Genomic DNA, 16,889 nt, shown 5'->3' with positions numbered 1-16,889 from the left:
TCTACAAATTTTACAATTAAGGAGGTCCCCAAAAAAGCAGCTAACCACATACCACAACTTTCAGGCGATAATGCATTCCCAAAGCTACAGTTACACGTTCAGAAATAAGGAAGGGGAAGTGTTTGGAAACCTTTTCATAAAACATAAAATGTCTGGTTAAACAATACCAAAGCATACAAAGGAGTCTGTAACAACTCAGGAGGGAGTTGTAAGGAAAGCTCATGACAGATTAACAAGCAGAAACACTTTTCTTCTTACAACGACATATTTCTCCACCATTCTTCCCTCCGTTTTTTTTTTTTTTTTTCCCCTTCGCAAGACAGAATCAGAAGAAAAGGCGCTCTAGATGCCCACACCTCAGATGACCTCGAGGAAGAGACTGGCTTTCGGGAGAGGGGCTCCCAGTTCACAGCATGCTGCATATTGCTGCTTTTGCAGCTCTCCTCGTGACCACACAAGGCAACAATGTCCATAACTATRGATTTTGCTAACTCTGAAAACTGTCCATCAGTTGAAAAAAAACAGATAATTTTATCTTGAGCAAACAAAACACAGCATTGCTATCCGTAGTTCTTCAGAATACCACCCTCACCCAGTTTTCAGAAACTTTTAGCTCTGTGCAGAGCAAGGGCTCCCACCCAAAAGGAGAGAGCTTTCAGACTTGGTACTGCTCCCCTCTGTCCTTAGGAGAGGGGACATCTGCAAGCTGAAAAGTGGACATATCCACATGTCCCTATCGTCAGGAACACCTTTGCAAAGAGACATTTGTGGGTCTGTGTTTCCTTCCAACTCTCCCACTTTTTCTCAGCCATCAACCTGAAGCCAGCTGAAGCAGCACCAGAGTCAAAGCCATCACCAGCAGAGCACAGTGCCCTCTGCAGCCAACCCAGATGTGCCAGCGCTGGGCTCTTCCCTGTGCGTGGCTGTACTGACCTGATTCCCTTGCAACTGGGGTTGCCCTCTCTCTGCTCAGGACAGATAAGCAAACACAGCCAGCTGCTGCCTCAGGACTTCACCCAAATAAAACAAGCCCCAGCCAAAAGGGAACTGGTTAACTTCTGTCCCTCATGCCCCTGCACCGCTGCTTCGAAATTCCCACTTTGTCACTGCTTTCCTTGCTTTACTATTCCTCAGCCTGTATCTCTGAAGCCTTTCCAAAGGAGCCTCTTTTCCCTTTTCTGATTAAAGAGCAGCTGCAACAGCTCCTGATTTGCTGCTGTTCATCAGCTGGGCAGGGTAATTGTGCCTTAACACTCTGCAGGTGGAAAGAACTCCTCCACCATAACTAGCTTTCTAATATGAAAGCCTAATACAACAGCCCTTGAGCAAAAGTACATAACACTAGCAAGAAAGAAAAAAGCAGCCTCAATCTTTAATCAGAATAGTGCAAAGAAGATAAAATTGCACCTAAGCAGTAGAGATTTCCAGAAAGGTAGTTATTCAAGCAAGTGCAGAGACAACCTACACCATTAAAAAAAAACCAACAACAACAACAACAAAAACCCGAGACACACTCAAGGAACAGCTAGTCCTCTGAGGAGGAAGAGGACACAACCTTAGTGACATGAAGTTGTATCAACACACTGGAGACTCAAGAAGTTCCCTCCTTTCTATCACTCAGATCTTCCCATCGACAAGATCGGATGGAAAATCTTCAAGGAATTGATCACTTTTCTCACCTGAAAGCACGAGGCAAGTTTCCTAACTACATAAAAGGAGGAAGGAGGGGAAACTGCTGGCTCCCACACAACAGAGGCTAAACCAGAGCCTGCAGTAAATTGAGAATATTGCAACACACAACCAACAATAAGAGAAACAAACACGGAGAAAAGGAAAGCTCACTCCCTGGCTGGAGAATTATGCTGATTCATGAGAAATTCAATACACCTGTATTACCAAAACATAAGCACAGAACTGCAACAGCTCTATCAGCATCCTGTCTGTACACCACTTAGCAAATCACTGTTTGCAGCTCATTTAAACATGATATGCAAACCATTTTTTTAATTAAATGACAGAAAACACTATGAAGTGGGTAAAGACTAACTTTATAATCAAGCTTTATTGTGAACGCAAGAAGCATAAAAAGTAAATGGAAAGAAAAATACCTTAGTGTTCCTCAGTACTTCTGAATATCATTCTGAATACTACCGAAAGGAATTATTTTCAGCTAGAAATTCTCAGCATTGGGACCACCACTATTGGATGGTATAAAAAAATACATTGGAAATACCATCTGGAGTCTAGATTTAAAAAAAAGACAAAACAACTTAAAAGGCCAATATGAAAGGTCACACAGAGGAAAAAGCAAAACTGACCAAAATTAAGACTTCGCATCTCTATTTTTGGAATTCTGAGTAAAAGGATAAATGTGGTAAATGTGAAATTTTTCAGAAACACAGAAAACCCAGGAGGCCTGGTGCAAAACAGAAAGCAATGCATTCAGAAAACAGCATTCCTCCGCTGACTGATTATATTACCTGTGTGGTCTAAGGCAAAAGGTTAGAGAGTGAATACAGGCATTGTACATGATAAGAACAGAGCAACCTTTCTTTGTCAGGCTTTAAAAGCTTTCTTTAAACTGTATTGCACAACTTAAATCCTGCTGTAATCAGAATATATAGACACAGGTCCACTTTAAGAGATTTAAAATAATCCAAGTGAAAGAGCAATATAGGTTACCTGGACCTCAAGGATGGGAAGGAAAAGGTGACACCAACTCTGAAATCTGGAGAAACTCTTTCAGGCCCAAGCTGACTCCACAGATCATCCAGCAACAAAAGACACTGCAATTATCCAGCAACACCTACCTATGGCAGCATGAATTTGGGGATTTCTTTAGGGGAAGGAGAGCAAGTGAGCTGACAGCTCTGAAGCTCTTAACCATGCCAATAGATAATGAGATGTGAAATACTTAGCCCCCAGAAAAGCCAAATAGCCCTGTGAAGGACACAGTGACACACCAGGGAAGTGATTTTGATTCCCAAGTTCTACATTCATGGTTCTGACCTACTACCAAGGCCAAATCTAGCACGATTAAGAAACTTTCAAAAACGTTGTACCCATTTCCCAAAACTTACTGGAAAGAAAAAAAACAAAACAACAACCAGGAAAAGAGTACGAAAACTGTCCCATTTCTAATGGAAACAAAAGTGTGCCAGGYAAGGCCCTGTCATCACCAGTCTGGGTAAAACCCGAAATGTTACAGAGTGAAAGTCTCCTGCTCAAACTTAAGTGATAAGGCAAAGCTGAGCTGCTCCTTTTGATAGGTAAGGGGAGCTATCTCTGCTTTACAGCTTAACAAAACAACTTAAGAGTCATACAGTTATGCTGTTGTGGCACATATATCAGACTGTTTTGATTTCTGACTCKTAATAGTTTGCAAAATGTATTAATCAGTACTTTGGAGTGAACTGCAGAGCCCCGGGATTTCTGTATCGGATTTGCATGAGATTATTTTCGCCTACAGTTCTGATCTTCCCCATCTTTCTTCACCCCTCCCCGTGAAAAAAAAGCAATAAATTTTGAAGATACTGCAATTCTCCTCTAGGGTTAAAATTCTTATTTGAGCTTTGCCTATACTTGTTCATAKGCTGAAAGTATAAGAAATCTCTCCAGTGCTTTGCTCACTACTGTTATTCCCTCAACCATTTCAAGTAGGAGTTCAGATGCTGTTTGCTTTTGATCAGAAACAGATGTCATCAGAAAAGTTCATACTTCTCCTTTTCAGCAGGAGGGTGACATGAGTCTGAATACTCATCTCGCAAATCATGATAACACAGAGCAGAAAGGAGAAWTTTTTTTCTCCAGGCTCACACTCATGTGCCAACTGTGGAAAACACATGTACTAACATAAACACATGCAGTGATTTAGAGATCACACACATGCACTGTTTGTTAGTGAAGTGACAACCTCAACAGCTTGTCATTTGAAGYTGAGTGTGTTATTGGAGCTAGCCTCTCCAACAGTCAGTCAGTCCTCACAAAATGCAAAATTAGCTAGTCACCAGCTGCCAAGCAGCCTGTCCCATTTAGTCCAGGCTATTTAAATGATACCAATATCTGAAGTGTCCTGTGGGGTTTTCCCCACTGGCATTCTGGAAGAAAAAATAAAAGCACTTGAGGCCTTATCTTATTGAAAGAGGAGTAAAAGTTTTACATTCAAAAAATATTTTCTCCTAAATCTCTAGAGAACAGCAAACACTAACGTAGCTCAAATAGAACATTAAACAAACCGGTGTTTAACAGCACAAGTTTTTGTTTCTTACCTCCTCTGGTACAATGATTAAGGGGTACTTGTCCTCTGACAAAAAGTTAAAAATAACCCACACTTTAAATGCATCTTCATCACTAATCAGCAGAGGACTCTTAGAGAGGTTCTTTTTAGCACAGAGCGTCCAGCACATCCTGTTGAATTCAACTTTGTCAAAGTTTCCTTGAACCTAAAAATGAAGAAATTGAAAAAAATATATTTTTAAAAAATATGCACACAGACAGATGTAGAATAATAGACAAAATCATACAAAAAGCACTGAGGAAATTCTAGTTTTCAAGAAAAGTTAATGCCCCAAAAGAGCACTGTAGCAGCCTTGTCTGACTTCCTAAAAGAGGTAAGCTGAAGAATTTCTTCCAGCAAAATCTGCATCCAACCTCCAAGTTCTGAAGTTCACTTAATCACACCTTGACTTTAAGTGAAACAGGCTACACTGTATTCTGCATTCACTCTAGSACATTAGCTTTAGTTTCCAAATCATCATAACTTTCTTAGTTCCAACTGCCCTGAGTTACAGAGATATAGTGATTGCCAAATGTACTATATTAAAACAAAAACTACACGTGACTATACTAAAAGTAATATTGGAGCAGTAGTTGGGAAGGATCTTTATTATATTTTTCTACTTTATATTACTCTAATGTAAGTATTGTAGGAAAATAGTTATAAACATGTAATCATTTTTTCTTGAACAGCTAATCCACTTAAACCCTTTAACTTTTTGCAGACTTCACCTTAACTGATCAAAAAAACTACTTGTTTTTATCCTTTATCATATCTAATATTTGTGCATACACATCTGTGAATTATTTACATATGCAAAGCTTTCATTTCCTCTATTTTGTTTTAAACTGTCATTTATGTTAGAGATGAAACCTACATATCTCCCTACAGCTCTGCCATTCTATTTCTTCGCCAACATGAAGTCAAAGGCATGCTCTGCATTGTAATGGAAGTCTCTTGCAGTTTCAGAAAGCATGTGTAAGAAATGCACATGCTTGCACCTCTTCTGGTATGATATCAATAATGTTCAATGCAAATTTTCTTATGGTAGACCAAACCATGTTTTAAATGTGGGAAGGACATGATCAGGGAACTGTATGATTTCCTATCCAGTCTGATAAGTGGTCAAATATATCTGAGGGTGAGCCAGAGTGGCTAATTTAAAGTTTGACTAAAGAAGTGGATGAACTGATGTGGGTGGAACAAAAAGGCAGAGGTAAACAGGAAACCAACCCTATACCAACAAACAGTTTAAATACAGTTTCCAGGACTAAAAGTGAGACCACAGGAGAAAGCTATAGACCTTACACACTTTCAGAGTCAGGTATCAGGGCAAGTGACACTGCAAGAGGCAGGGCACAGTGACAGCTGCCTTTTGAAGAAGGCAGAAGCTGCAGGAGCTCCAGCTTCTACAGCCACAAGCTCAGCATCCAACTTATCTGCATGAGAAACATGAGGTTAAATGAAACACTGTCTAGGCAAACTAAAGAAACCTTCTTTGAAGGTAGGACCAGAACCAGAGTTTGGTCCTACATCCTCCCATTTGCCAGTGCCTCATCCCACGGCTGCATTTGCCTGTGCTTTTCCCTGTTCGTCCTCACCATCTAGCCCAATGAAGCTYGACTCCTTTTCTAAAACAGTTTTACTAACAGCCACACCAGGTGATGAGCACTTCTGCTTTGGAAATGCCTCACGCTTATGTTGCTTCCAAAGAATATATGGGTGGAGTGAGAAATCTTTCCAAGAGCCACCGTATGGCAAGTGCTTTACACACCATAAATATACGGAGTTGTTCCGCAGCCAGCTCGTATTTTCAAACAAGGTAGCTATCAATGATCCACAGGGAGAGCACTAGAGAAACACTCAGTTCACGCATGGACCTCAGACCAGTGCAGGTAACTGGCTGCTCTGGTCTCAGTGCGCACAAGATGGTTGTTATCAGGTGGCAAAGCAGGACCATGCACACCTGAGCAGCTGCCATTGCAGCCCAAGTCACCTATGGTGTGCTACAGCCACCAGGACTGGCAGCAGCCAAGCAGGAGCTCTGAGGATCATTCTGCCGCAGTGGACTAAGTTCCTCAGAGCTCCAGTTTAGATAAGTAAGTCCCTTTATCAGAATCCAGATTTGATTCTGAAATGAACTKCAAAAAGAGTGTCAATGTGGCATTAGTAACAGAGAGACTATTTAGAAATTATTCAGGAAAAATAAACAGATTAGTACACAAGCTCAGCTCTCCAAAATAACTATGATTCACTTTTTTTTTTTTTTCCCTAAATGATTAAGCTGGCTGTTAAATAAAGGATATAATTCCAACATTGTTCCGGGGTGTGTGGAACTAAATAGTTCTCTTTATTGAAGAAGATGTAGCAATGCCAACTTTTTCTGGTATATCATTTCTTCAAGAATATTTGAAGGAGTAAGAGGGGAAGGAAGAATAAAATCCTACAACTAAAAACAAACTAAAACCAAATCACTTAAAAACTAACTTCATAATACAAAGCTCTTGGCTGTGCTTCTTTGACCTGCTTGGTTGGCAATGCTCCACTCTAGGTAGCTATGCTATAATCACTCTGAAGTAACAATTACTCCGAATAAATAATCTCTCCACATTTACGAGAGATTATTTCCAATCATCATTTTATAAATTGAAGACAATTACATAGATTTTTTTCAAGTTACACTTGAAATTACTCACAAAGGTACCTCTAACTTAAGAAGCTGTAAAGGTAGAAATAACACTTTTTAAAAGGGGGAAACTGATGGCAAAAAAACAGACAGCTGTAAACTCATATACAAGTTGCCTTTTCAAGACATGAACGAAACATGTATTTATAAATTCCGACTGGGTCAGAGACAATCCTGGAATTTCAATTTAAAAAAGAATTCCAAAAAAAAGGCTTTAATTACTGTGAGACTCTACTATGAACTCTACACTGAAATCATTTTGATTTGAAACTAAAATATTAGGTTTATGAAACGCTATTGAAAAAAAAACAGTATTTCAATTTTATTGGGGAAGAATACACTACCCTTTGCAACCAGTATGAATATCAAAGAATTAAATTGCTTGATTAACAGATGAATCCTTGTACAGGAAATTTTTACTCTRCTCTAGTACATGCTTTTTTTATTGTACTTCATAGTGTCTGTCCAAACTGTAATATACGTCTCTGTTTCATCTGGAAATTTCTATAGCACCCTACAGTATTAACTGTATAGCAACTATCACTTATTTGTATATCTGTCCAAATTATGAAACATGAAAAATGAACTGACCCCTCCAACCCCTAAACAGTTTAAACTCATAGAGATGGAAACATCGTATTTAAAGGATACCTACCTTTCATTTCCAAGAAGTTTCACAAAATAATCACACGAAAAATACAACAAAATTCATAAAATTTAATAATCTTACATTTACACTGCTAGGCAAAGTATAATTTACCAGTATCGGTATCTTAACCAAATAACTCTAAAATATAAAGAAATAAAGAAAATATCTGATTAAGTACCAATGATGGGATCAATTCTAAAAATACACTMAACATTTGTACTATAATTAGTACTCTCAATTCCAAAAATATACTAAACATTGGTACTATAATTAGTACTCAATAAGCCTTCTGTAAGATGAAAAAAATTAAGCTTTAGAATGATGTTCTTTGCCTGCCCCTACTATGCCTGTTCCCTGCTAAGTAAAGCATGTTGTAAAATACTACCATCAGCCCAGTGTACAGGAAACATTTTCWATCGGTATTGAACAACATACATTATAAAATGGAAATTTTGTAAATTCATACCTTTGCTCACTTCAAGATAGCTTGTTAATGTCACCAGATCTTTCATTGTCAATTTAAAGTGTTTCTTAATTAATTAATTGCTCCTCATCTCCAACTCTCTCCCCTATTCATCTTATAAACATCCTTTAACAACAAAGCGGGTTTATATTCAAAAAAGCCTTCCATCTCTATCCTTTTTTTTTCCTTCAACTTAATGACTTGCTGTTGCATACAAATGACACTAAAAAAGCTGCAGTTCAAACTCCACAACTGTAGTTCTTCAGTCAAAATAAAATAAGGCCCTTTCTTTGTCCGCAAAGTTTGAYCCCAGCAGAATCTCACAGGAGCTCATATAGCCAATGCTATGTGGAAGCGAAATGATAGACTTCATAGGGACAAAGCAAGGTGCTTCCAATAGCRAATAGCCAAGACAGTAAACAGGTATCTTTCATGTAGTAATGGCCAATAGCGCTCACACATAAAACAGGACACTATTACTGGGTATGAAAATAAACACATGCTAGGAAGAGAGAGGTTAATAACTGGTAAGAACAGCACAGATGGGCAGAGATTAACCTCACAGCTCACACATCTTAGCCAGACATACGATGCTTCTCCTGTTACCCAGCTGCCAGACTGCATCCCAGGTATGTATCACATTTTTCACCAGCAATAAATATTAAATGTAGACTAAAAACTTCAAGAAGCAGAAAAATTAACAAACTGGGTTAAGGAGTTAGCATAATCTGCAATTGCCAGATACAACTTTTCAGATAACAGATCAGTTCAGCACTTTTTAACATTATAAAAGAAAGCATATACGTATCTCTTGCAGCCATAGTATCAAAGTTTGAGGCTTTATGGTGTCAGTCTCCAAACATGAGAGAAATTAGTGGAACTGAAACCAATATGTTCCCCTTATAACATCAGCTACTTTCTACTGCCTCCACCAGTCTCTCAAGAGAAGTTTGCTGACAAAAAGGCAAAAAAGTCATTTTCTACTTTCAAGAAATTCAACCTAAATCTCAAATAGAGAGCTTGCAGAGAACAGCTCTGGCCCAGTGACCTCCTCTGCTTAGAGAGAGGTGCAGAGGGGAATGTGGGAAACACTATGGCTTTCCAGAGCTTCCCCCAAACAACGCACAGTACAAAAACACAGACAATTGAACAGTGCTCAGACTCTACAGAAAAGCAGCTGGAACACCAAACAATCAGCGCTCCCTGATGTCACCCACTATAACTATTTTAGGGGATCTGTTAATCAATATAACTTGTGAATCCACATTAAAGATATTTCTGCCCTTCCTGTTTGCGRAGGAGACTATGACACCACTCTATTAAAACCACAGTATAAAGCAGGCCAATCTGTAGCTCCAAGACACRTTAGAATACATTTAAACTGAGGCTGTTTAGTAACATGAACAGAGTTTTGCATAAGCAGAGCTTAGAGAATAATGAGATATAACAGGAAATAGAAACAAAAGAGAGAGGAAAAAAATACATAAAACCCTGCAACCTTCCATTTTAAAGCAGAGACTCTCCTATTTGCCCTGCCATGACCAAAATAGACACACTCACAACTAGATTTTCTTCAGATCAGTATGCCTCCTGCAAGAAAAAGTCTATTGTAAAGATAAGACCCTGAGTTAAGATGCTAATTCAAAACCTGATTAGGAAAAAAACAGAACACAGGAATTCAGAACTTACCTTTTCCAAGATGAATTTGTTTAAATAAGGCATATAACCCTGGTTGGAAACTGGTCCTTCATCATCATCCCTGAAGTGCTCTTCCAAGGCCACTGGGTCATGGGGAACATTCAACACTGTGCATAAATTGTGAGAAAGGACCTAAGAACAGAACAGAAATGAGTGATCCCACTGTTGACCTTAAATTCATTGCATTTCCTCCACAGTAGATCTGTGRCTCCTGAAACTATGCACAGAAAGCAACACCTTCTTGTCAGCATGAGTCCTGCCCTGAGTGTTTTTGTCGGAAGGGAAAATATAACTTAAAAAGTCAACTTCAAAGTATTCAAATGCTTCACACAGTTACACTTCTAAAAAAGCATTGTGAACATAACAGGTTCTTTACTACATAAGTGCAAACCTATCTAGAGAAGCTACCCTTTGTAAGCATATATTAACACATTTGAAAATCTGAAATATGCAAAAACACTCAAGTAATATTTACACAATGAAATTAGACACTTGAGGGAAAGTAACTAGCAACTTCTAGTCTTTGAAATTATAAATATTCATTATCTAATGAAAATAAGTAATAAAAAAATGGTTTAGTATGTTCCTTTAGTTTACAAATGAACGATCATTCAAATTACATGCTTGCTTTTTGATTACTTTTCAACATTCACACTGTGTTTCAGTTGGTAGAGGAAAAGTAGTATCACAAAAAGGGGAAGGGCTTAGATGTGCTTCTTAAAAGTTTTATTTTAAAAAAGTATTTGCATGAATTATGTCAAGAGTTTAATGCCTGCCACCCTCAAGTCTTTCTTGAGAAATGACCTTCAAGAAGAGGCTACATGCTTGATTAGTTTTAAGGAAGTACAAAATTACTGAAAACTGACTGGTAGTCAATGCATCTTAAAAGTTCTTCAACTTAGGCTGAGTTTTGCATGCACAAATTAACAGCTTGGTACCAATGACAGGAACACAGAACCTGAAGTATAGCTATTTCTGTGCTACTAACACATTTGTAAGACAAGATGGCCCTCCTTTTGCTTTTCACACCTTCCTGTGAGTCAGGAAAAAAAAAAAAAAAAAAAAAAAAAAACATGTCCAGATGAGGCAGAGAGAAAGCATTAGAGAAGTAGCTGCAAAACAAGTGGAAGATTAAAGCCTTCAGAGCCTAGAAAAACATGTATGCCACACACATAAAATCTACTTTTCCCAAAATAAAACAAATCTCAGTGTAAATTTACTTTTCATATATATGCTAGGAGATATGCAAAGTCTAAGCACTAATTAGTACAAAAATCTCCAAAGATATCCCAAATATCAGTTCAGGGGACAATTCCTCTACACACACCTCCAAAGCTGCATTTTCTTTTAGATAAGAACACATTTCCATGAGAAATATATATTTCCTTATTTGTAAGCTAAAATTAAGTCACTAGGCCTAGTCACATGCAAAAATTCAAGAACAGAAAAACAACAGCATAGGCAATATTATAAAAAAGCTGTATTTTCCAAGGTAGTAAAATTTTATCAATAAGTTTTCACATTTCACACGTCTCTCCATCAGGGTTCTGTTCTCCTGCAACATATCCTTACTTTTAACAAAAAATTAAACGAAGCATTTGAGTCTATGTGATTTACATGTGGGGAGAAACTATTAGAATGTTTCCTTCTCTATTTATGGCTTCTGTTGTTATTTATGGAAGATGTGGATTCTTGAATTTCTGTGAGATAAAGGTGAACTCAGTTTTGCAACTAAGCTGTAACTAATAAAAACATTTTAAAATGTAACTGATTTATGAGATTATTACCAAAATTACTTAAACTGGTAATAAAACACTTCCTCATTGTGTACTTTCTACTATTTCTCTTCCCTCCTTCCTAGCTTTCTTGCTGTGCTTGGGCTGTCAGAAACCTATGTGGTTTCAGCACCAACTTATTACCATGAAAAAACTCCACTTTCAATCATTTTCTAAAATCTGCCTTATCTGTGATCTCTCCTATGCCCAGTGCTCTCTTTTCATAATTCAGGAAATTCCTCAACGCCTGCCAAAGCTTGCCATTCTTTAACCCGGCCAAGCTCCAGCAGAATTCTTCAGTTGCCAGTTAAGCTTGAAAAATTCTGCACCAAGTTCTCGTTTTGTTTTGTTCTAAACCACATTATATGGATGATCATACAAGCTATTTTGATTATCAATATTAAAAGGAAAAAAAAAGAGTAACAGTTGAGGACTAGTTCAATTAGGGTACAGAAAATAGCCTTGTCTTGCAGAAGCTCTGTCAATCATCGGGAAGTTTCCCATCTGTAAGGATTATTCTCCTGCGCCCACATGGTTGCTAGGCAGCTTTTTCTTTCGGCACTTATTATGCTCTGGATGCCACGTTCAACAATCTACATTCACACCAGTGCCAGCTCCTACCATAAGCCAGGAACTTGTCTCTCTGTGCTGCAAGCAAATGGATAGACCAAAGGTTCCCAAATCGTACTCTATGARACTACACAGTGTGGCCTGCAAAGGGTCCACAAAAACAGTGCATTATTGGCACTATTTTTCCATTTTCAATTAAAAGTTTAACAACAAAGAAGTCTAGATGTCCCTAGAAAATACTGAAGTTTATCATTTTTTTGCCACTCTGCTGTAAGTAATCAGATGGAACAACTAAGCTGAACACCAAAGGCTTAGAAAGCACTGTGGCACCTTGTTACAGGCTTCGGATTTCCTTTCCTTATTCTCATTTTCATGCTGCTCAACCTGGAGTACAGAATGCCAGCAAAACTGCTTCTCCACAGCTGCTCCCCTCTGAACTTGGATCTTCCAAGACGTAATCTTCCAAAACTAGTAAACACATGATGAATTGTTACTATCTGAGTAGTTCCATTTAATCTTGTCCATAAAACTGATCTGCATTTCTAAAAGGGAGAGAAAGGTCTGCTAGACTATTTATTGCTTACTGACAAAACTTTGGCCCAAATCATAGCATGATCCTTAACAGAAGAGATTAAAGGTACAGTGGCTATTGATATTTTCTTCAATGCTTTTCTGTTTTTCCTTTCCATCTTTCAGGGAGGTCTCCTCCCTCTCCACCTCTTTTAAAGATTTTAAAATGTTGATGTTACAGAAGCTGACAGCTCCATTCAGTGGCTCTGTGCAAGTTTGTTCCAAGACATTCTTGGCTCATCTCTCTCCAACATCCATGTCAGCAGCTAGCCTGCCAAATAAGCCTACTCACAAGCAGTTTCTCTTTTCCTTTTTTGATCGGTGTGGACACCATCACCACATAGGCCCAGTAGCACAAGCACAAGGTCTTTCCAACCAGGGTATATCTAAGCATTCAGTTTCTTGCTTCGTAACATGTCTAAGAGACAGCCTTATTATCCATCCACGTAGCAGACACTTTATTCAGACTTCTCATGGTTAACATCTGGGTTTCCGCAGTGTCCTCTTTCCTGGCCCTGCAAAGTGCAATCACACCCAGGCTCTCCCAGCTCAGAGCCACAAAGCTAGGGCCACTCTCCTCACCTCTGCTGCCATCACCCTACCACTGAGTTCCTTCAGTTGCTCCCCTTCTCTAGGGCACTCACAGATCATTTGTCATCATTTTCAACAACCTTACCCTTCCTCCTCCTCTCACCACCAAAAAGCTTCCTCTGGACACCCATGATACACTGGTGCCAGTTTGCATCTGCTGGAAACGCCTTTCTCTTTTATGGCTTCTGGCACTTAGGAAGAGCTCCCAGTAAATATCGCAGATCTAACGGGCCTTTCTTCAACTTATTCTTTGAAATCAGTTGACCAAATACCGACAACAAAGGCTAAAGAGACTACTGATCTGCTGAAAGCTGCTCCTCTCCAGCTCAGTAACAGAGCCCCAGCGGCCCGGCCCGGTGGATTCCCCGGGGGTGGCTCCCCCTCATTCAGTTTACATGCTCTCTTCTTTTGCAAACTCTTCTGGATGTATGGCACCCCTCCACAGTGCATTTGCACGGCACCTAGCACCTTATCACCAGGATTCCCAACTGCTACAATACTACAAATGCATCTGATTCCAGTTAATAATGTAACAGTACAACTCTCTGATTGTGAGTCATGATGACTAATTTCCTACCATCCTTCAGTGCTGTACAAAGTCAATTGTCTTACCGGGGTCCTACCCATTCGTCACAGATTCTCAACCTTTCCAGTTCTTTACTGCATTGTTCAAGGTCTTCCTCTCTATTTGGACAGTCCCTCTTGCTCCTGATTACAACATTCTTCCCCTTCCCACCAGCTACTGACTTCCCATTTAGTAAAAAGGCAAAACAAAGATAAGAAACATAATAAGCCTATATCATCCTACATAGAGTTAAAGAGTAGTTTACATTTTCTACACTTGACTAGGAATTTTGGTCACCTACGTTTTATGGGCTCGAATGAGACTGGATTTTCACAAGGTACTCACCATCCACATTCTGCAGCTACCAAATCAGGAATCCAAGACTTTGAAAATCTAGCCCAATGGTAGCAAACAGAACAAAGAAGAATAGCCAAACAGTCCCATTGCCAAAACACAGACAAATCACCTTTGTGATACAATGCAAGGAGCAGTTTCCAGAAAGAGTGTAAAAATGGTCTGGTATGTATTATTTCCAAAAATCCAGTCATACAAATACACTACCAGGCTGTTAAGTGTATTGACATTTAAAAATGCTTCAAGATGTGACTAAAAAGCAGGGTGAATGTTAATACATTAGAGAAGCTTTTAAAATAAGTCAATTTTAAAAATGCAGATTGCAACAAAGGTGGATCTAAGTTAAATACAGGAATACAAGTATTGCATGTAGCTCGTACTAGAACCGTGAGAACAGCTGTAATTGCATCCACAAAAATTACAACTTTCACCTTGCTATATCACTGTTTGAAAGTGCTCCTGAAACACATGTTTATTGTCTGCAGTAATGTGGACAAAATAATGATTGTGCTCATATGTAAAGCTATGATTTCAGATGTACAGCAGAGCACAAACATTTCTGCTGATGGAAAAAAAGGATAAGATCTGCAGCCATCATAACATTAAAAATTCTAGAGATTACTGAAAAAAAGTCAGTACACACTGGAAAAAGATAATATTCAAAATTACACAGAGGACTGATCTTTCTGTCTTTTCTCTTATTAACAGACCATATACAAACAGATAAAAGATTTCTCATGAAATCCTTATTATTCCAAGCAAGTCCCAGTTTTGGGGCTTTGTTCTATCTCCAGACTAAGGAGCAAAAAGAATGTACTTGGCTTCATTGTTTTGCTCTAGGTATATTAAAAATAATGCATGATTTAAACCTTCATGGTAGGGTCTCTGCTGCATAACACTAATTGATTTTTCTCATGTTATTTTAGTATCATTTCATGAAAGTGATTCATTTTCACAGAAGGACCAAAAATCACTCTCTGTGTAGAGAAACTAGAAATAACTTCCTTTAAAAACAATGTATTATAGTTAGGACCTTCTTTGTGATATGATTGCAGTACCTTATAGCAGATTATACAACCCAAAGATCCAGTCTCAGTAAGTTTTCTTGTTGTTATTTTTTTAGAGCGATGGAGTTGACAGTTCAACAAGTTACAACATTTTCATACTATTCTCAGAAAACGAAATTCTAACAAACTTTTTGATAACAGAAGTTTCTCCAAGTTACTAACCAATTATTGCTAATACCACAGATCTCCACTAATTAATTGATCTTCAAGCCTCATTACCAGCTTACACGGGCACTACATCTCACTTGTAGTAACAYGGATGAAAAATGCAGTATTGTGAAATACCTTCTCCATACAATAGAGCTGTAAATCACCTTGTTGGGAATCTATTTTTTGCTGTTCTGCCTACCCTTTCTGCTGTGTCAAGTGGAGCTACTGCCATAACACTGCACTTTGCCTCTGCAGTAGGACTGTCAATTTTACACTGACATTTACCATTTGCCATAAAAAGCCTACAACAGAAGACTCTATCCCCTCCCACATTTCCTGAAAACTAATTCTTGGTGGCCACAGGGAGCAGCCTCATGTCAGATTTGCTTCTCCATTCACAAATCCTCCACTTGACAGCTTCCCTCGGGAGCATTTACCTAGCAGGGATACTTGTGCTAAGGCCCACTATTTTTTCCATTTCTCTCACAGACAGTATGAAACATCAGAATTTTTTAGGAAGATATTTGGTGGGTAAAGAGTCATGTTTAATTGCCTCCTTTTCATTTTTTTTATCTTTTCTTAAGCACAAGCATTTTTAGACATGGGACTCTGGACAGCAAAACACGACAAGGCAGGCATCATCTGTGCTTCGGCTGGAAATACCACAGCTGCTCTAATCCAGCCAGCACAGCCAACGATCTTAGAGAAAAAATGTCATCAGAGCAAGCTGTAGAAGTCCACCAGGACCCTGACACCTCTTTCTCAGCCATTTAATTCACCTCACAGCCTGCATCAACTGAGACAGCTTCTTGACCAACTGGTGTGCAGACCTGTGTGAAGGACACGCCTCCTGCCTGACTGCACAAACCAAGGTTGGCCATCCAAGGTGGGGGAGCAAAACAGGAAAACGGAATTCCCTAAAAAGAAAAGAAAAAAGAAAGAAAGAAAAGAAAAAAGAAAGAAAGAAAAGAAAAAAGAAAGAAATGCCTCTATGATCTACTTCAGTTAGTCCTGCAACACCGCCATAAAAATCCTCGCTGTCACGATTCTATAGACCGTGAAGGCCAAGACGGGCCCAGAGTTTATTTCAGCGTGAGCTCACAGCCAAGTCTGGCCTTTACCCTCCTCTTGCCACATGCAGCTTTGGGCCAGAGAAGGCCCTATCGCACTCTCCTGTTGCTTGGGCTGAAGAAAAGGAGAAGAGAAATGGGCTGCTTGCAGCAACCAGCGTGCTGCAGGCGCCCGTTACACAACGCTCCACGCGCGGCTCACTAAACCGCTCTCCGAACCGCCACAGCCACTCTTGCTCCCCGAGTTAAACCCACCGAGAGCTCCAACCTCAGCTAGCTGCCGCAGCCAACACGATCGCTCAGCACTGCGGCCTCAACTGTCAGCAGGTGCCGAGCTCCTACTGCAGCCATCTACCTGCTGCCAGTCCCGGGCCGAGGCAGCGCCGCCGCGGGGCGCCGCCCGCT

The 16,889-nt window shown here is 39.3% G+C and overlaps 1 protein-coding gene across 1 annotated transcript in view; it reads right to left on the bottom strand.

The window, feature by feature from the left end:
- Positions 1–16,835, bottom strand: part of SWAP70 (switching B cell complex subunit SWAP70) — a 38,718-nt gene extending 21,883 nt beyond the window's left edge. Inside the window, exons 1-4 of the mRNA XM_085317089.1 lie at positions 16,776–16,835; positions 16,194–16,331; positions 9,764–9,904; positions 4,269–4,442 (exon numbers count right to left, since the gene is read on the bottom strand). Of these exons, the coding sequence (XP_085173215.1) occupies positions 4,269–4,442; positions 9,764–9,904; positions 16,194–16,331; positions 16,776–16,835 (513 nt within the window). The remainder of the gene's footprint in view (positions 1–4,268; positions 4,443–9,763; positions 9,905–16,193; positions 16,332–16,775) is intronic.
- Positions 16,836–16,889: the final 54 nt, after the last annotated feature.

The sequence above is a fragment of the Rhea americana genome, unplaced genomic scaffold (assembly GCF_003343005.1).
Source record: "Rhea americana isolate MKP2758 unplaced genomic scaffold, rheAme1 scaffold_49, whole genome shotgun sequence".
Classification (NCBI taxonomy): domain Eukaryota; kingdom Metazoa; phylum Chordata; class Aves; order Rheiformes; family Rheidae; genus Rhea; species Rhea americana.
Note: the sequence above shows the minus strand (reverse complement) of the source record. Positions and strands in the feature narration are given on the sequence as shown.